This window comes from Colletotrichum chrysophilum (assembly GCF_026319265.1).
Source record: "Colletotrichum chrysophilum strain AFK26 chromosome Unknown scaffold_111, whole genome shotgun sequence".
NCBI lineage: Eukaryota > Fungi > Ascomycota > Sordariomycetes > Glomerellales > Glomerellaceae > Colletotrichum > Colletotrichum chrysophilum.
Window position 1 is genome coordinate 138645 of NW_026517398.1, and position 20566 is coordinate 159210.

At 50.0% G+C, this 20566-nt stretch overlaps 6 protein-coding genes across 6 annotated transcripts; 2 read left to right on the forward strand and 4 right to left on the reverse strand.

Moving 5' to 3' along the window:
- Positions 1 to 112: 112 nt before the first annotated feature.
- COL26b_010443 (uncharacterized protein) lies at positions 113 to 926 on the forward strand (the record flags this gene model as incomplete). The annotated part of the gene is made up of 3 exons (XM_053183144.1): positions 113 to 180; positions 240 to 738; positions 801 to 926. 3 exons carry the CDS (start codon positions 113 to 115, stop codon positions 924 to 926), a joined length of 693 nt encoding a protein of 230 aa, XP_053032951.1.
- A 586-nt stretch (positions 927 to 1512) lies between these two features.
- COL26b_010444 (uncharacterized protein) lies at positions 1513 to 3074 on the reverse strand (the record flags this gene model as incomplete). Its single annotated transcript, XM_053183145.1, has 2 exons — positions 1513 to 1545; positions 1605 to 3074. 2 exons carry the CDS (start codon positions 3072 to 3074, stop codon positions 1513 to 1515), a joined length of 1503 nt encoding a protein of 500 aa, XP_053032952.1.
- A 5106-nt stretch (positions 3075 to 8180) lies between these two features.
- COL26b_010445 (uncharacterized protein) lies at positions 8181 to 11370 on the forward strand (the record flags this gene model as incomplete). Its single annotated transcript, XM_053183146.1, has 3 exons — positions 8181 to 10320; positions 10368 to 11282; positions 11330 to 11370. The coding sequence occupies 3 exons, from the start codon at positions 8181 to 8183 to the stop codon at positions 11368 to 11370; spliced, it is 3096 nt and encodes a 1031-aa protein (XP_053032953.1).
- A 49-nt stretch (positions 11371 to 11419) lies between these two features.
- On the reverse strand, positions 11420 to 12404 carry COL26b_010446 (uncharacterized protein; the record flags this gene model as incomplete). The annotated part of the gene is made up of 3 exons (XM_053183147.1): positions 11420 to 11495; positions 11548 to 12116; positions 12174 to 12404. The coding sequence occupies 3 exons, from the start codon at positions 12402 to 12404 to the stop codon at positions 11420 to 11422; spliced, it is 876 nt and encodes a 291-aa protein (XP_053032954.1).
- A 748-nt stretch (positions 12405 to 13152) lies between these two features.
- COL26b_010447 (uncharacterized protein) lies at positions 13153 to 13608 on the reverse strand (the record flags this gene model as incomplete). Its single annotated transcript, XM_053183148.1, has 1 exon — positions 13153 to 13608. The coding sequence occupies one exon, from the start codon at positions 13606 to 13608 to the stop codon at positions 13153 to 13155; it is 456 nt and encodes a 151-aa protein (XP_053032955.1).
- Positions 13609 to 14189: 581 nt separating this feature from the next.
- COL26b_010448 (uncharacterized protein) lies at positions 14190 to 16010 on the reverse strand (the record flags this gene model as incomplete). The annotated part of the gene is made up of 2 exons (XM_053183149.1): positions 14190 to 15618; positions 15679 to 16010. 2 exons carry the CDS (start codon positions 16008 to 16010, stop codon positions 14190 to 14192), a joined length of 1761 nt encoding a protein of 586 aa, XP_053032956.1.
- Between the last annotated feature and the right edge of the window lie 4556 nt (positions 16011 to 20566).

Genomic DNA, 20566 nt, shown 5'->3' on the forward strand with positions numbered 1-20566 from the left:
TCTAATCAAAGTAAAAAATGGAGAAAGAGCATTGGCATTAACCTATGGCATCAGGTTTGCGAAGACATTTGTCGACGGCAGATTGGCCCCTGATACGAAACCAGGGAAAGACATGATACAGTCCTTTATCAATGCCGGTCTCACTCGAGAAGAGTTGACACAGGAGGTCTATGTGGAAACGTACGTCTTTTACCAAACTGCGTCTATTTGTCACAAAAGCTTAGGCTAACAACGTTCAGAATAGCTGGATCAGATACGACAGCCACTGCCATCCGCATGATACTGCTGTCGCTTTTATCGAACCCTTCCGCGTTCGCAGCGCTTCGTACAGAGATAGATGCTGGCATTGCTGCTGGAATGCTGAGCTTTCCGGTCAGAGACTCAGAGGCCAAGTCCATGCCATATCTTCAGGCAGTCATCCGAGAAGGACTTCGTCTCTACCCACCCTCAACCGGCGTTGTGAGCAAGGAGGTGCCGCAAGGAGGCGACACCATTCACGGTTACAAATTGCCGGCAGGAACGCAGCTAGGAGAGAACGTCTGCAGCATTGGGAGAACAAGAGAGGTCTTTGGTCCTGATGCTCATCTTTTCAGGCCAGAAAGGTGGATTGAGGCTACAAATGACAACGAGAAGTTCAGGATGATGGTTGCAACTACAGATCTCGTCTTTGGATTTGGCAAGTTTTACTGCATGGGTAGAAATATCGCGCTCATGGAGTTGAACAAGATTTTCGTCGAGGTAAGCTGTCTCATGACGCCGTTCTGATGACTTTTCTGTTACTGACAAGCTGACCGTCATAGCTCCTTCGGAGATACGACTTTGCCATTGCTAAACCTGAGAAGCCGTTGAAGCTTTGGAGTGCTGGATTTTGGATCACGCACGACTTTTGGCTGAGAATCTCAAGGCGGAATGGCCGGGGAAAGTAGAGATTACATATCTCAGGGATTAATACTTGAAGGGTTTCAAATCATTTTATTGTTTTCATCTCGAGAAGATTCCACACGTTGTATTGAAGAGCCTACTTATTGTTGCACCGCAATCATTTCTCACTGTTCACATTGCAGCCATCGACTCCTTCTGTGCACCTACCAGTGCCAGTGTGGAAGCTCCTGCCCGAGGGTTCAAGAGCTGTGACTGCTAGTTGTGTTCAAAGGCAAGAGAACATGGCTGTCAAATTTACCACCAAAGTGGAGGACATGAGACCCCTTGTTGCGAGTTGTGGAGGTCCTGGTTCTCTGCGCTTCCACGAAGAGAGGGTTGGTAGAGTTCCCACCCAGCTGCTGCATAGTAGGGCTTGTACCTGGCACATAAGTTCCATTCTCCTCCGGAATTCCAATGCCTCCAACTCCAAATCCCATGTCTAAAGTTGATGGTGTCAGCATAGTTGGAGAAACTGTGAGAACTATTTTCTCGCCCGGATGGAACCGCAGAGCTGTTGGCCATAGACCGATGTCAACAGGAACGATTTCGCCAGAACTCAGCAAGTCCTCTCGTTCATGCAACAGGTAAGGCTCAGATGGAGTCGACCGAGTCTCGTCGAGTGCTCTGCGGGAAACGCGAATGTTTCCACGGGCCGCAGGATCGGTGCTCTCTGCACTACCAACCCGAGGAAACGGATTGCCTTGAGCATCCCTCTTCTCGACCGTGATGGCAAGCTCCAGATCATCTGAACCTTTCGCCTCCACCCAAAGACGGACTTTGACGTACCCGATGATCTCAACAACGTCTGTGACTGTGTAAGAGAACAGCACGCCAGTGGTATTCGCGTTGACTTCGTAGGATACGGAGGTGGAAGAGGGAATAGGATGGCGACTGAGGGTCCGGTTGGAGCCGAGGAAGAGGGTGGTAGACTGCAGATCCGGCACAGGCCAGTCCTCGACAACGCGACCGACAGTGTCGTTGGAGCCGGGGTCAAGAACAGAAATTCGTACTCGTGGTGTCTGCTCCCAGTCGTTCGGGCTGTCTTTGAGAAAACGATCGAAAAAGGCACGTAACTCTTCAGTGTGTTCCTGGACGTAAAAGTCCTGCCACTCATGAGTATTGTGCATCCGAAGCCACTTCTTATCGGAGCTGATGTGCCGAAACCCGTCAAAGGTGCCGTGAGTGTGCGCGAGATTGGTGTAGCTCGCCACGACATAAGCTGGAACTGTGATATTACTCAAGTTGGGGCTCCGATTTCGCCAGTAAATGTTGTCCAAACTGTTGTTCAACATCATCCTGGGGGTGTCTTCGACATAGTTGTTTCCTGAGAAAGTAGTTATGATGGCCTCTTCGAAGCCTAAGTTCCCAAGTCCAAACGATGTTGCTGCTGCCCGCAAGACATCCGTAGCGCCCTCCCAGGGGGCAATGGCTGCCAGGTGTGGGGGTTGCGACGCCGCAATGTGCCACTGTGAGATTGCGAGAAATGAGTTCCCGGCCATGCCTATCTTCCCATTGCTCCAGGATTGGTCTGCGGCCCATTCGATAAAGTCGTATCCATCTTCGGCGAGTTGGCGGCCCCAGTAGGTGATGTTGCCCTCCGAGGCGTAAGCTCCGCGGGCGTCGGGGTTCAATATGGCGTATCCCTTGGATACCCAGTAGGCCGGGTCAGGGGCCTCAAACTTTTGCAGCTCGGAAACAAGGGAAAGGGGAACATTCGACCGGTTCGCAAGGTCGTCGAGCCACTGGCCTCCGATTTGTTTTCCGTAAGGACTCCAAGCCACAATGGCTGGGACAGGCTGATCTCCGACCGGACGAAAAACATCTGTGTAGATGGTAATGCCGTCGCGGAGGGTGACCGGGACATCCCTCTCGAACACGATGTCACAGCTCAGAGGCATTGCCCCCTCCCTGCGAATGGTCCCGTTCTTGAGGAGCAAGGTTTCCTGCTTGAACCCAGGGTAACGAGCTCGCGGTGCGTTGGTTGGAAGTAGGCGGCGCATGAAGACTGGGTAGGCATCGTCGCCATGAATGCGTATGGTGCCTTGGACTACATCTGGCTCAGAAGCCTGAAGGAGCGGGTTGACGGCAGCTTGGCCAGCACCAACAATGACTGAGAGGTAGGCTGTGAATGAGAAAAGAGTGAGAGATTTCATGATTGCAGTGGCTAGAAATCGAATTGAGTGTGTTGTAAGACGGAAGATACGTGATATTCTGGAAGAGGACTGTGGGCTTTATAGCTCGAAGCTGCCTTTCTGAACTTGATCAATCCATCAACCATCTCCGTCCAGTATATGGTCCGGCAAACCGGCTTCCTCGAAGTTGTCCGAAACCCTTCCGCTGCCACTGGTGACCGGCTTTGGCTTTTACAATCATATGCCCGAACTACCGAAGCAATCTCGTCCAGGACTCTGTGTTTCCATGTTAGTTTGAACGGCTTTCAAAGGCTTGGTCGCCCGTCGGAAAGTGGAGATTTTCAGGAAAACGCGGGCAACGTAGTTTCGGCAGTGCGGCGCTCGCTGGCCTCGAGAAGTCTAGGAGCTCATGATGCCGCTTAGTCACGCAGTGTTAGTGACAGAGTCAAATCACATCACCATTTTAACTGATTGAAAAGACGCCTCCCTTTGACAGAGGATTTACTAGAAGCTCAGCTACCTTGTTGAGAAGTGGATGCTTTGACAGACCAAGCCTCGATGGTACTAGTCTGAAGAAGGTCATGATGCCGCTTAGTCACAACATCCAGCACAGAATGCGGAAGATCGCAACTTCTCTTGGACTCGTTGGCCAGAGCTGTGTCGCACAGATACCGATCTTGACTTGCGGATATTTACTTTACTTCCCCTGCTCTGAGCCACTCCGTCGAAAACGCCCCCTACGACCAAGCAACGCCCTCTACGACCAAGGCATGGTGTGGGGCCGTATTACATTGAACACGCAAAACCATCACTTGGAGGCTCGGATTATCTTCAGAGAATCGCAAGTTGCTGACTCTAGTGGCCATCTCATGAGTATTCTGCCTTATCCACTTTGAGGCAAACTCCCTGAGGTGGAGAACATTATCGTCCATCATCTTTGTATTTGATTGATTGATGTGACCTTAGCTTGCAACGCTCACCACAGTCATCGCTTTTCTTCGCATTAACGCGGAGTGCCTATCACTGCCGGTAGTCTACTTTTAACCGAAGAGCGCATGAAGTGCTGGTCCACGGATTCTTGATTTCCTCTTACTCTTCCGCTGAGTGGAGGATTAGCATGATCTGTGGTTCTAAAAGCTCGGAATTCATCTTGAATAGTTTCTCAAACCCCTTTGGCCCGGCTGGAGGTTCTTTTATCATCCGAAAACCAAGCGCTCATTGGCTATTTGATCTGTGGCTTAGCCCCGTCCATACCCTGTATGGATGATGTGGATATCTGAGCCGAACCCGAGTTGAGCATTTCCCGAGGTTGAAATACACCGAGGCCCACTCTAGGACACCATGCAAAATGAGAGAAAAATACCTAAACTGAACGACATAAGCATTGCAGTTCTTGCTCAATTTGTCAGGCTGCGGATTCAAACCACAAAAGGTTCCGCTGCGTTCAGAGCTTCCCGGAACAATTCTCGCAGATATTGAATAAGATCGCCTGCAAACATCTACGGAAACCTGAAAATCTGCGTTCATAGTCAGTTATAAAGTGCAACGAAAGGCTCCCGACAGAGAATAGCAAGTTCTGTGACTTCTCAGTTGCCGAACAATACCTCCAAAGTTTCCGCGGACGAATGAGGAGGGATTCTCAAGACCGAGCAAAGCCGATGTTAATAGCTAGCTAAGTCGAATTCATGAAAGAGGTCGAGTCAGACTTGAGATCTTCCATTGAGTCTACCTAGCTTGGACAGCTAGCAAGTAAGCGAACTTGATATACGAAAGAAACCTGATCCAGAATGAGAAACATAATGAGATGCGGGTATCAACCATCCCGTGATGAGGCTGTCAATGTCCAAGCTTCCAAATACGCATGCTTTCCCCGGTTCACAGATGTCTCGTCGGTTGTCAGTCCAGTTCTACTACGGATACAGAGCAAAGACATTTACATGGTTTCGCTGCCCCAAAACCTTCAGCACATCGCCGAACAGGAATGAAGGCGATGGTTTCCTGCTAAAAATAGCACTAACTGATCAGTGCGTGCTTTTTAACAGCCTGTTGATTTGTTAACACCATCTGAAGCAGGTAAGCGAGACAGCCTCTATTATATAATCAACCTATGAGGCATCGCGAACCATTATCTACCTGGCTTTGGTTGCCTTATTTATATTTTCACTGTCAGATTGTGGCGGTGCCCGAGAAACATGGATATAAACATGTTTCCCTGGTAGCAGGACAACAGCAACACAGCCACTCTCCTCTCTCATTCATGTGAAGGACCAGACAATGCGCGTCTTATTGCCCCAGTGCCAACTTGACCTTTCGTCCCGACAAATACTTCCCATCATCTCCGATGGAGTTGATGCCGCTTTTACCGCCTGTTGATGACAGCGTGGCGAATCCACCAGGTGACCTCTACTCGACGTTGCCGCTTCCACGTGGATCGCGCTCAATTCGAGTGCTAGAGATCGACAGTTCTTGGAACGGTGATCCTCAAAGTCCCATTCATGGCAACCTACGGATTATGAAGCTAAGCGACAAGCCCGATTTCAATGCCCTCTCGTACGTCTGGGGGACCTTCGACTGTCCACCGCAAACGATCACCATCGGGCATCACGACATTCCGGTGTCATCAAATTGCTGGTCAGCATTGATGCATCTCAGAACGCGATTTGGAGCAATTGCCGTTTGAATAGATGCAATATGCATCAACCAAGGCGACATCAAAGAGAAAGAAGACCAAGTTCCATTGATGGGTGAGATATACTCTCTGGCAAGGAATGTCTACATCTGGCTGGGAGAAGGCACCCCTGAGTCCGATCAAGCCATCGACTATCTGTCTCAGGCGGGGTTCCAGAAGTATCTTCCTGCAACCACAGGCTTGGACCCAGCCATTTATTGCAACCCAGCCAATTTGCTATTCCTCGCTTTCACGATACTCTGTAAGATATGCGGGCTTGGTCACTTGTGAAGATATGGTATGATTGTTGGGCCAAAATCTGCACACTATGCCGTTGTAATTCTTTCAATGTAACTCTGTTTCAGTAACACGCGACTTCTTCAAGGACTTCTCTCGAAAATGGCTTAATAGTCTTCCCGATAGTTGGATGACGCAGGATATCTTGAATGACTTTTTCGCTCGAGTCTGGGCAAGCCGAGTGTGGACGCTTCAAGAATTTCTTTTAGCGTCAGATCCCATCATCTGCTGTGGATCTAGAGTCCTACCATGGCGGTCGTCATCGCGGAGCCTCTTATTCATGGAACTGTCGAGCGCGAAATTTCCCGTGAAAATCCCCGAATCCACCACGTTTAAATGGATAGGGCTGGCGTCAATCTGGTTCTCCATTCGGCAGCCATCGGCATGGCTTCGACAGACATCCCTAGCAGCTGGCCTTCCAGAGTATGCTACCTTCATCAACAGAGTCATCGACTATTATTTACGCATGTACTGGATGTTGATTGGCACTTTTTTGTTCTTTCTGGTTGCAATTCTCCTGTTCGTTTTGTATCGGCTTGTAGGAGCATTGTTCCTCGAGCTGGTTCGGGCAGATCTTGGGCCCTACATCAACGAATGGCCGTCTTGGGCCAGGTGGCTACGGGAGACGGAGGTGGACCTCCCATGGGCCTGGCTACAAGCACTGGGCATATTGGTGTTGTTGCTCGGCTCCATACCTGCTGTCAGTTTTGGAAATAATGACCAGTTGCAACTGGGGGGCAAGATGAACTCTGTCGAGGCAATCATTCAAGAAATTCGGACAAGAAAGGCAACAAACCCCAAAGACCAGTCGTATGGCATGCATGCCATTCTCCAGAAGCTGGGGCTTTCGCTTACTACGCCTGACTACTCAAGAGACCTTGGCGACATACAAAAGGAGTTATTCGTTCAGCTCCTGATCTGGACAAAATCGATGAATCTTCTGCTCTGCGCAAACGGACCCCGAGCTGACGGCAAGCCCTCCTGGGTGCCAGACAGGCAGCTTGACAGTGAAGAGATGTGGCTCAAGCCCTCCCAGCTATTTGGACGGGCAGGCAACAATACTACTCCAGACTCGGACCCCTGGTGGGTGCTCCATGACGATGACAGACTGGTAGTACGAGGCCGCAAAATTCATCGCGTCGACTGGTGTGGAGGACCGTTTGAGCACACCGACACCGTAATGGACTACTCCGGGACCCACCTTCACAACATTATCATACTTCGGGACCAGCATCGCGCCAATGTTGAAAGGGTCAATGCCGGCTGGGGCAGTGTCTTTGTAGACACAAGCCTCCGCAGAATTCACTATGTCGACATGACAGAGAAACCAGCCCGTTTTTCAAATTTTGAACATCTCTGGGCTATTTGGGATGGTCTAGTCCGAAGTGGAGATAACATCTTGGTCAGGGATGTTTTGGAGTCCATGCTGGCCACACCTGAGTTGATGGAATTTCACACGAGCATATGCAACGAGATGGCCAAGAAGGGCAGGTCCGTGTTTGTAACTGCTCCTCACCCATTGGCGACTGGGAACTGCCCCGCCAACACGAAGGTTGGGGATGTGATCTTCCTCGTTGCGGGTGTTCCGATGCCCCTTGTCTTGCGCGAGGTTTCTGGAAGCGACAATTACCAACTCATCGGGTTCGCTCTCGTTGATGCCCTGATGTGGGGCCAAGGATGGGGAGCTGTCGTCGAAGATGACTTACAGGAAATCGCTTTGTGCTGAACTGCAAGGCACAAATGGCTCTGGCATTGATGGATCTCACGCAATTCTCTCCAGTATCTATTCCAATCCTTACGTATATGTGTCAAGCGCGTGTACATAAAAATATTAGGTAATGACACTTCGGCAAATTCAAATCTCGGAAGACGTGCCGTTCTCTGTTTCTCATCGACTTCGCCGGAATAGGCAAGGCTGGCGACCATGAGTATTGGGCTGCTTTTCGGCTACAAGACAAGTCATCATTGACGGCACAATCGCTAACTAATCTAGCAACTAAGACACCCGGGTTCTCATGGCAAGAATTTACCGACGTCATCCCATGTGCCATAGTCACATATGTCATAATGAAAGCATTCTCTCTCATTCAATCTTTGATTCTTTGATAGACGTGATAGGGATCCTCCATCACCTTTGCCATCTTCATACCGAAATCCTGAAAATGGGTGCAACCAGCCATTTCATCGTCCAGAAACAGGACCATCCAGGCTCCTCTCATCAAGAAATCATTGATGAGCCAAACTGGGGCTCAGGCCACAACCATCGTGTCGGCTTCAAGAACAAAGACAATCGCGTGCCCGGCTACGTTGAAGAATCGAAGGGAAAGCTGAGTGCATACCATACGCGCGTTGACAATGGAGACCTCGTCAACTTCGAAGATATCGTCAGGGCCCAAGACAATCTGAGCCTCCGTCACCCAGAGAACCGGTCAGTTGGATGGCGGTATGTGCTCAACGTCACCGAAGAATGGGTCAAGTACGGACAGAAGTGGCCCGCGAATCTGGAAGCTGAGAAGAAAGCGAAGGAGAAGGGAGCCAAGGAGGGGAATGGAGAAGCCACAAATGGCAGCAGCCAGGACCAGAATGGCCATGATGAGACTCCTTCGGGTCAGAACGGACATCAAGACGAGGACGGCCAAGAAAACCCAGAAAACAAGTACTCCCATCACGAGCTTGCGCTTCTTCGGGGACTGGAACACGAGAGCGACTACATCAAGAAGCTTGAAACCAACGACGGAAAACGGGAGTCTCCTCAGAAAAGCCATCGAGAGCACATTGCCATAGACGAAGCTGACCAATTCACCCCTGACAACTGGCTCCCGCGCAGTCCTGAGCTTATCCGCCTCACCGGGAAGCATCCCCTCAACGCCGAGCCCCAGCTCACGAAGCTCTTCGACGCGGGGCTGATAACGCCGAATGAGCTTCACTACGTCAGGAACCATGGCCCCGTCCCTCGCCTTCTATGGGAATTCCACACGCTCGATGTGGAGAACGGCAGACTCGTCCTGACGATGGACCAGCTCAAGAACAACTTTGACACGGTCAACATCCCAGTCTATCTCGCCTGCGACGGCAATCGCCGAAAGGAACTCAACCTCATCCGCAAATCTAAGGGCTTCAACTGGGGCGCCGGCGGAGGAAGCTGCGCCTACTGGAAGGGTCCCCTCCTCAGAGACATCCTCCTCGCAGCCGGAACCCTCGACGAGCTCAGCGAAACCAAGCGATACTGGGTCAACTTCGAAGGCGCAGACGATCTAAGCGAAGGGAAATACGCCACCAGCATCCCCTTCGACTACGCCATGGACCCGATGAACGACGTCCTCGTCGCCTACGAGATGAACGACGTCCCCCTGCCCCCCGACCACGGCTACCCCGTCCGGCTCGTCGTCCCGGGCTACGTCGGCGGGCGCAACGTGAAATGGCTCAAGCGCATCTGGATCTCCGAGACGGAAAACGCCTCGCACTACCACATCTGGGACAACCGCGTGCTGCCGTCCTTCATCACCGACATGGAGAGCGCCCTCGCGGAGACCATGTTCCGGCACCCGAGCACCGCGTGCAACGAGCAGAATCTCAACTCGGTCATCGTGCGCCCCGAGCAGGGCGAGAGGATCAGCCTTGCAGACGCGCAGGGGGGCAAGGTATACCGCGTCCAGGGGTTTGCGTACGACGGCGGCGGGCACGAGGTGCAGAAGGTGGAGGTGTCGCTGGACGGCGGGGAGACGTGGTTGTACTGCATCCGCGAGTTTCCGGAGGCGCCGATCCGGCATGGGAAGAAATTCTGGACGTGGCTGCATTGGCATGTGGACGTGCCGCTGGCGCATCTGATCCAGGCGCGGGAGATTAAAGTACGTTGTTTCAATGTGTTTAAGAACACGCAGCCCGAGAAGCCGGCGTGGAATCTGATGGGGATGATGAATAACTGTTGGTACACGGTCAAGTCGGAGATTGTGGAGACGGAGGAAGAAGGGAGTCCCGCTTGTGTGTTGTTCCGGCATCCTATTGAGCCTGGGACGGGGGAGGGAGGGTGGATGAAGCCTAGTGTGGTGAACCAGGTGGAGGCGGCGAAGCGTGATGCCGGGACGCCGCAGAAGCAGTTTACGAGGGAGGAGATTGAGAAGCATGACAAGGAAGATGACTGCTGGATAGTAGTGGATGGGAAGGTGTATGACGCAACGTCGGTTATGGCGTGGCATCCTGGAGGCAAGGCGCCGATTATGGCGCATGCTGGAAGAGTGCACCAGGAGGCTACGGAGGAGTTTGAGAGTATCCATGATGGGTTCGCCTACGAGAAGTTGACCGGTAAGATGAGCTTTGCGCCGACTTTTGGGGGGATACTGACGTTGCAGAATGCTTACTCGGTGTTGTCACCGACAAGGCCAAGAACTTCATCAAAAAGAATGCCGAAAAGGCAGCGGCCGAGAAAGCCAAGGACAACAGCAACGAGAAGCGGGCGCTGCAGAAGCACAAATGGATTCCTACCAAACTCATCAACCGCAAGGCGCTGTCGGAGGACACATTCTCCTACACCTTTCAACTATCAGATCACCAGGCAGTTCTAGGACTGGGAACTTGCCAGCACGTTTTGATCGGGTTCCATCTGAAGGACAAGATGCTCGTGCGGTCTTACACGCCGACGCGTCCCATCCTACCAGCTGCGGATAACGCACCCAGCAAGGTATCTGAGAAGAACGGGAATGGAGTCAAGAAGCATGGCCCCGCAGACGGCGACGGCACCTTTGAGATGGTAGTCAAGACGTACTTCCCGACTGATAAGCAGCCCGGCGGAGCCATGTCCAACATCCTGCATTGCATGCCCATCGGAGGCGAGGTGGAGATCCGCGGGCCGACGGGTGAGATCACGTATGAGGGCAACGGTAGGTTCATCATTGACGGCGAGGAGCGCGTGTACCGACGAGTCTCTCTGGTGCTAGGCGGATCGGGCGTTACGCCGGGTTACTCCCTCATTGCGAGAATCGTGGAGTCCGGTGATGACGAAACAGAAGTTCGGGTCGTGGATGCGAACAAGACGGAGGACGACATACTTCTTCGAAAGGAGTTTGATGGTTTCGTGAAGAGGAGCGGTGGGAGACTGAAGGTCACGCATGTCTTGAGCCACCCCAGTGGTGAATGGGATGGCTTGAGCGGCCATATTGACGGAAAAGTTCTTAGGAAGAACTTGTTCCCTCCGTCGGATGATAGTGCCGTGTTCCTTTGCGGACCACCGGCGATGATCCAAAAGGCTGCGTTGCCGGCGTTGAAAGGTAAGAAGCCTCCCCGCAAACTATTATGTTGTACTAACTGGTCCGAGAATGGGGCTACGAGGAGGACAAGAATATCTTTGGTTTCTAGTCTATGTCTTTTAGAGCGTAGAATGCTTTTGCCCATCGTGTCCTTTAGTCTATCCCTGCCACCTGCGATAAACGTCAAACTGCTGGTGCATCCTCTCCTCCTGTCCCGGGGTGAACTCCGTCGTGCTACGTCTCCAGTCAGCCAATCTCCTTCTCAACCGCCATCATCAGAACTTACCAAGTATCGTCAGAGTAATCCATAAAGTTATGAATCGGATCCAACCCAGGCGCATCCGGGCACGAGTCCCTGCCCACAGGACACCCCGAGCTCGCGCCCGCCTGCGCCGGCGTATCCGCCACCTGGTCATTGATCCCGTCGCAATACCGGCCATGGAACGTGTGATACAGCCCAAACCAGTGCCCGACCTCGTGGATCGCAATGTGCCCCTTGTTCGGGACTACCGTCTCGTTCCCGGCGCTGCTGCGGGGGACCATGCCCGGCATGCTGTCGCCGTTGACCCAGCACCCATCCAAGTAAAACTGCTGGCTGCCGTCCTGCACGACGCCCGCGAGGTTGCAGTAGCCGCCGATGCCCTCGTTGAGGTCGCTGAAGAAGTAGACATTGAGGGCGTCGTAGGCGCCGCGGCGCGTGGCGGTGCGCCAGGCGACGTAGGCGTCGTAGTCGGGGATGCCGATGCCCTCGTCGTCGTAGAAGCCCTTGCCGGCGACGTCGTCGACGACGCGCGAGACGTTGACGAGGTTGAGGGAGAAGCCATGGCGAAGGTAGGTTGAGTGCATGACTTCGAACTGGGCTGTGTGTTAGCGATACGAGCGTTTTGGAGAGGAGGGGGGATGATGGCTTACCTGGGCGTCGACGGTGGCGTCGCTGATTCTGTCCTGGTTAGCCTCGGTGCTGGCGACGTGGAAGTAGACGTCAACCTCCTTAGGCGCATCTTGTCGCTTGACATATGTCGGCAAGGAGATCTGAGGGAGCTCGGCCGCGGCGAGGGTGTCGTCGTTGACGCATTGGAGTTTACCCAACGCCAGCGATGCGCCGAGCGCGAGGAGGGCAGTGGTGGCGCGGGGGAACATCATCTTGGCCAAAGGTTGAGCAGATTCTCACCGAAAGGCTGACCAGCAGAACACCTCGAAGCCATCATAGAGCCGTTTGTCACCGCCTATTTAAACAAGAGCAGCCTGCCCAGCAATGACGGCACAAACAGCCAAGATAAACATGTCAACCCATGGGGCCATCGTGAACACGAGGGCTTGGGCTCTTGGCGGACTGCTTAAATCTCGAGAAACTCCACCGCGGGGGTGACGCTGGATGCTCAGGGGAGCAAGGATGTCGAGCGAACTGCCGGAATGAGAGAGGCTCCCGAGTCGACGCGCCTCGTATCGCGGGAGTGGGCGATGATCAGATCAAAAAGCGTGCATATAGTGCTGTGTGCTGTTGGAAGGCGCAATTTAGACGGTCTGGAGATGGAAATAACCTTAACTAACTTCCTGTTGTGGACTTGCTGTCGCGGGAATATCCCAGGCGCCAAGAAGTCAACATTTTAGCGGTCGGCAGAAGATCCCAGCCTTAAACCTATGGATTGACCTGTGTAGGCTTCCGGAATGAATACGGCAGTGATAACAACCCACACGTACCGATCGGCGAACAGTGGGTTCGGCAAAGACCCGGCGCCGGGCCCGGTCGCATCCCGGAACGCTGTGGAAACGGCTTCAGGATGACCAGTTGCCCGAGCCTGAAATACGCGCTGCTCCATGATTCAAAAGAATCAAAAAATGAATTAGGCTAATGATTCTGGTTGGTGCTGATCTCAAACATCACACTCCCTCAAAGCTTCGACTTCTCCCTCCTCTGCCCATCCGCCTCACCCCCGGGCTCCGTACTACTCGTCTCCGCCTTCAGACTAACCGGGTCGCCCAGCTGCGACGGGTTGCCCGCCTCGTTGTTCTCCTCCGCAATCTGCTTCAGCCGCTTCTTCTCCTTGTCCTGCACCGGGCTGCCGTCCGAGTTCTTCGCGCCGAGGACCCCACCGCCTTTCTTGTTGGAGGCTCCTCCCGAGCTCTTCTGCGCGCCTTGGTCGCCCTCCGTGGGCACCAGCTTCGACACCTCGGCCTTGAGCGAGACGGGGTCGCCTAGTTGCGAGGGGTTGCCGCCGGCGACGTGCTTGAGGCGCTCGGGTTGCTTTTGCTGCTGCGGTGCGTGTGAGTGGAAGGGACTCGAGCTGGTGCTGGGGCTGGCGCCGAAGCGGTCGAGGAGGGAGAAGATTGGGCTTACAGGGGCCATTGTGTGTTTGTTGTGCGGTTTTGATTCTATGGATGAATTATCGTATCGATAGAAATTCTTCGATTTCGCAAAGAGCTGGAATACGCTGATTTAAGGAGTATTCTCCGTGCCCCCCCTGGTCGAAGCGCAGCCGTTGCAGAATCAATGGCGTTCTGGTGGTTCTTTGACGCCTTCATCTCAATGACGTGTATGACTTGGACCATACGTGACTTACAACCGACGCCGGCCGTGCTGAGGGAAGCGACTACCGGACGATCCCGTCATCGCCCTTTTCCACATTCCAGCAGCCAGAATCCGATTGCAAAAACGCATGTGAAACCCCAGATCAATCTACCCGTTCGTCTCTAGTCTTGGCCCTACATGCAGCCGATCGTCATCACCTGCAGACCCATCAACTTCTCGATGTCGGTAAAGAATTCTGTTCTAATGTATGTACTACTGTACTGAGGTATCTACCGCGCGCTCAACGCACGCAATGCTGAAAAAAATGATACAAACCAACTCCGTCTTTAACCCGTAATGCCACCTGTAATCGTCAGCCCGTGAATTACACACATGTCTATCCGTGTGCCCATCGTGAATTACGCCCGCACCGCAGCCGCCTGGTGCTGCGCGGCGCTAGCAACAGCCTGCAGCGGCTCCAGCTCCTCCTCCATGTCCCGGTCCGTCTGCTCCACCCCGGCAACCTGCGCATTCACCCCCTCGCCGCCCGGAGCCGCCGCCGTCGACGTCGCGGTCGTGGTCGCAGCGCTCGCGGGCGTCTGCTCCGGCGAGCCCATCCCAATGACGTCGATCCACTTCCAAAACTGCACCTTGCCCTCGCTCCTGTCGAAAATGGCCTTGTCGTCCATCAGCCCATCGTCCGGGCCGTTGTCGCCGTCCTCGTCGCCCGAGATGCCCATCTTGCCGGACCCGGTGCCGTCGACGAGGTCGCCGATCCACGTCCGCGCGACGGGCACGTTGTTCGCGCGGAGAAGCTGCAGCTGCGCGCGCAGGTTCAGACGCAGCGCGCGCTCGGGCTCTTCCGAGTTGAAGATCTTCTTGGTCAGCCAGGGGAAGAGGATGCCGAAGTCGGACTGGGAGAGGTGCGCCGAGTTCTCGACGTAGAAGAAGTTGGGCTCGGGGAGGCGCACGCCGCTGCGGCGGAAGGTGGCGGGGGTGAGGACGTTGGAGGACGGCTCCGGGGAGAGGACGCGCGCGGTGACGTGGAGGTGGTCGGTCCACTTGTAGAAGGCGTCGGAATCGACGGCGAGGATGGCGGTGCCCCCGGGCGCGGCGGGTTTGTTGGCGTACGCGGGCAAGGGCAGGTCGAAGAGGGCGGATGAGCCGGGGGCGAGGAGGGGGAAACACCACATGTCGAGGAGCATGGTGACGTTCTTCTCGGTGACCTGCCTGCAGAGGGCAGAGTCGCGGCGCGGGGTGAAGAGGGGCTTGGCCACGTGTGCGAGGGCGGAGGACTCTGCGTAGTAGGTGGTCTTGAGGAATTGGACGATGGAGGCGGAGCCGAAGCTGTGGCCGCCGAAGAGGATGCAGCCGGGGTCGTGGACGTGGAGCTTGTTCTTGAAGGGGGTGAGGGACGGAGTGGATTTGTTAAGGTTGGACATAGCCATGCCGAGGTCGAGATTGAGGGCGACGACGTGGATGAGGCCAAGCTCCCACAGGCGGATGCGCAGCTGGTCCTCGCGAGCCTCGTAAATCTCGGGGCGGGCGTCGTGGTCGAGGCGGACGTAGGGGACGACGCGGCGGGTGTTGCGGAGGAAGTACTGATCCTGCTTGCCGGGGATGCGGACGAAGGAGGCGACGGCGCTGCCGTCGCGGTGCTCAGGGCATATGACGACGATGCCGTGGGAGGCGAGGGAGCCGGCAAGGTGGGAGTATGTGTTGCGGTTGCCGCCGAGGCCGTGGGAGAAGATCATGGTCGGCCAGCGGCGGTTCGGCGTGTCTGGTTCGAGGATCTCGGCGTTCTTGTGGACGGGAATGGTGGTGTAGTGGAGGTGTCGTGGGAGGAAGCTGTTGGAGGTGATGGTCAGCTCACATTGTCACCAGGAGGAACACAGAAGGGAGACGTACGAGATCATGTCGGCCACCATTGGGCGGATGCCAATGAACTGGGTATACGCCGAGACATGCTGGCGCTGGGGCGAGGGCAGCCAGTTTATCCTCTTGCCGTTTGATTCAGGCACAGCTGGGTAGAAGACGCGGCACTGGACGGTGTGTATCTCGGTGGCCGTGTAGGGCGTCGGGCTGGGCGACTCGAGCTCGGAGACGGGCACCTCGATGTCGACGGTGCCGACCTTGTGCGGGCCGGTGTAGTCTGGGAAGGCCGGCACGGGGCTCAGGCGGGAGAAGAAGGAGGCGACCTTCTCGGCGGCCGTCGGGGGCACTTGCGCAGCGGGCGACATCTCTGCGTGGCGTTCTGCTCTGCTTCTGCAGTCGTGCTGCTGACTGTGTGTTTTGACGAGCTCACGGGCAGGATTGGTCGTGGGGTTTTTGGTCTGGTGATGTGATGCTGCGGTGCGCAAAAGGCTGAGAGGACGAAATCGTAGCGCAAGCCCGAGGATGGGAGGAAAAATAAAAAAGAAGGGACCGGATCGGATCGGCTGTGGTCGTGAGGACGTGATCGCGTTATGCCCTTTACAAGCTTTTTGCGGTCGGATATGCGAGTGTCGCGATGGTGTTTTAAACCAATGTTTCCGCCGATCCAAGGTGGTCTGTCGCTCAATGCGGGTTCAATGCGACGGGATGGAAGCAGGGAAAATGTCGCCAGCAAGGTAGGATGCGGAATGCAAGCAAGGGAGAGACAGTTTCTCTTCGTCAGCGGAGCCACTACCGAAAGACTTCTTGCTGAGGTAGGCCAATCTAATCAATTGGAGCCCAGTCCGGCGCGCTATGGCGTGCCGCCAGCCAGGATGCCGGTAACTCTGCTGTGATGGCGGACAGGGGTGTTGAGGCGTTGGTGTTGTGTCGAAGCTACTGCAAGCAAGCTGTGACCGGCGATATCCGACCTTTGGACACTTGTTCGCAGGTATGCAATTAAGAATGGTCCAGAATCATCAACAACGAGGCGACAACGTGGCCGCGTGGAAGACCGTAGACTGGAAGCAGGGCGAATTAGTCGACAGAAACGCAGTGCTCGGATGGGATTTCGAAACCCGATTGCAATTAGCTCGGCGCGGGTTTCCCTGCTGGCAGCCTCAAAAAACTCCAACAAGCCAAGTCAGCAGTTCCTTGTCAATTGCGTTAAAGGAGCAGAAGCAGAGGCCAGAGTCCAGACAGAGTTCTGGGTTGGATGTCGCGAGACCGCACGAACACCACCATCTCGCCCTTTTATGAGTGTTGGCCACCAACAATTTGACCAAGGTAAAAGGCCAAAGGCAAAAAAAAAAAAAGAGTAGCTTCCTTTTCTTGACAACCAATCATGGTTGCTAATCCAGGCTGTCGTGTGGCCATTTGCCCGAGCTGGAAACGTCATCTACGCGTATGAGTCGTGCGAGCTGTTGGCCATTGTGTCCGGCGGCCAAAAATCTTTTTTACTGCCTCGGTCAACGAAAACGGTTTAGAGGCTGAAAGTGACACCGACGGTAATAAGGCGAGGCCTGGTCTCAGTTCCGGTCCTGATGCTGCCGCTGATCGAGCCGCATGTACCTCAAGTCTTTTTATCCACCGACGGACAGCCCGAGATGCTCACGAGCGACAGGAACAGAAATCCGATTGGAAGTGGGACGCGACGGCGGCTGCTCCGGATTCCTGGGCCGCTGCAACACAACGTGACGAGATCAAGACCATTGAAGAGGGCAGGGCGACGCAACTGACAAGCTGTCACGACGAAACCCCCTTTTCCACCATGGTCTTTGCGTTCGCCAACGCATGAACCATTCTCAACGTCTCCAAACTGTGACGCCGGCCGCATAGACTCGGGACATGCAGAAGAAAACCGCCCTGCTTCGTCGAACAAGCCCGATGTCTTATCGTTATCTCGATCTCGATCAGCTCAGGACGTGCTCCACCAACGGCGTTGCAAAAGACAGCTGAGTCTCCCAGGGACGCTCCTTGTCACGATGAAGAACGATTGACGAAATGGAAGCGGCCCAGACCCCTTCTTCTTTCCCGACGGCCGGTCTGTTTGGTGGAGATGTTCGTTGGCAAAAATAACGAGGTGAGCAGGGAATAACGTCATTGTCGGCCCTGGAGGGCGCCGACGCCGCCCCCACCATTCCAGGAACCTTACGAGTAGAGATATCCGTACGGAGGAAAAATGGTATTCGTACGGCTACGCCACTACCAGTACCTCCACACCACCCCTTTTGGGACACATCCATAGTTTCAGCCAATCAGAGGCTAGGGATTCTAGAAGTTATGCAACTTTTCAGATTTCAATTTTTATTATAGCAATTAATATAACTTAATAAGATCTAGCGTTTTTAATATATTAATAAAAAGGTTAATAAAAACTATATTAACTATTAATTTAATAGTTCTATATTAATCTAGTAGTTCTATTAATACTAATTAAGCTAGTAGTAAGTAACTATAACTAAAAACCTAGCTACTTATAATTCTAACTACCTAAGAAGGCTACTAAGCTTAACATAAAGCTTTATTATAACCTAAATACTACCCTTAAGGTTAGTAACTATAAAAACTACTATAGTAAAGCTATTATAAGATAAATCTATTTTCTACTTAGCTATATCTTATCTTACTACCTTTCTAAAGCTATTAATAATAATAGAAGTAGCTATAGATAAAGTAATAGCATATTAGTAATAAAGTTACTATATTAATTATACTCTTATATAGAGGGGACTCTTACTATAATATAATATATTACTTTAGATTAAGAGAAACTAAGTAGTAGTAGTAAGTATATAAGAGTAAAAGCTATTAAAGTAGTAGTTAATACTAGTATTAAAGTATAAGTAATAAAAACATATTAAGCGCCTTACTTAGCGTAAAAGATAATAATAAGATTAATTTTTTTTTTTACATTTTAGTATAATATTAAGGTTTTAGATTAAGTAGAAAGTATTAAGTTTAGCTTATATTTATACTAAAAGTTAGTAATAATGTCCTCAACTTAAAAAGCAAAAGATAGTATAGTTACTAAGTCTTTCTAAATAATCTAATACTTATTAGTATTAGTAAGTATAAGCAGTAATATAGTTTTAACTATGAGCTTCCTACTATCCTTATAGTTAATATATAAATAAAGGAAAATCTTATACTAATAAAATAAGTTATATTACTACTTATAATAGCTACTATAAGTAGTATAAAAGATTAATACGTTAAAGGCTTAAGCCCTCATAAGTTTATATTAATCCTAAATTAAAGATTACACCTTATATAAGATCTAATTAAATAGCTTATTAGTAGCTAAAAGATCATATCTATACTAATTATTTTTTATATAGATAACCTACTTTATACTTATAGTCTTATATATTTTTACCTTATTAACTATTATAATCTTAATCTTCAAAAAAAGCTTATAAAAATTAATATTTAAGTTAATTAGCTAAATCTTAAGTTTATAGTAAGCACTCTTAGTATATAATATTACCTTTATATTATAATTATAATATTAATAACTATATAGCAGAGACTATTCATTAATATTATAAGTAAAAATATATATTATTAAAGTAGTTAAGGATTGCTACTAATAATAATATTAATAAATAATTATAGAAGGTATATAAGGTAAAAAAATAAACCTTTTTGCTCTAAAAACTCTTCTTATAGTTAATACTATACCTTATAGTAAGTAGCTTCCTCTTTTATATAAGTAATATACTTCTAAGCTTATAGAAGGCTAGTTTAATTATAAATAAAGTTATTATATCTAAAATTAGCTATAAATAGTATACTTAATTAGATATCTCTCTCTCTTTATCTAATAACTAGTTAACTAAATTTTTACTCTTACTAAAATTACTATTTAGCTCTTACTACTTCTTAAAGATATATTTAATAATGTTTTTTATAATATACTATAGGTAGAGTTATTATTATATCTTAAGAAGGACTATATTAATTATACTTTTTTAGCGTAGTTAATACTAAAGTTAGTAATAATAATATATAGAGGAGCAATTTTATTATAAAGTTAAAGTTTTTTAAAAGCTTATAGGTATTATAAGAAGTTACTTTTATTTTTATATAAACTAAAAGTAAAAATAATAAGGAAGGTAAAGTTTATAGTACTTATTATATTAATCTTAAAGAGAGGGAATTAAAACTTATTAATCTAAGTAGAAGCTTATTAATAATAAAACAAATAGAAAAAAATATAATACTTACGTTATATATTATATCTATAGAGAGTAGATTAGGATTTTTCTTCTATATCTTATATAACTAGTTAAATATAAAAAAAAGAGTATATAACTTATTATCCTTATTAAGGTTAATATAATACTAAACCCCCTTATTAGTTAATTACTTTAATAACTACTTTATTAATATATATAAGCTATAATTACTATATTAGATTTTTAACTTAATATTATAAATATCTTATTATATAAGAGTAATATTAGAGAGAGTATATGCTAATGTAAGCTTAGTTTAATATACTAATGACTTTATACTATTAGTTAATATAATTAACTAGAAGGCTTTATTAGTTATTTTATAGTAAGTAATATAAGTAGAAGGATTAATTAAGCTAAGGTAGTTATAAGTATAATACTCTTATAACTCTTATATAACCTATAAATTATATTCTTTTAGTAGGAGATAGAATAAGTCTATAAGTAGCTAGTTTATAAAGTTATTACTTATTATAAGCCTTTTAAGCTATTAATATACTTACTGTTAACATATAACATTCTTTTATAATAATAATAATAATATAAGAATAATAATAACGCTTAACTTACTTTAATATTCTATATAAAATAAACTAATAACATTTAAGGTATAAAACCTTATATAAAAATACTCTGTTTATTAC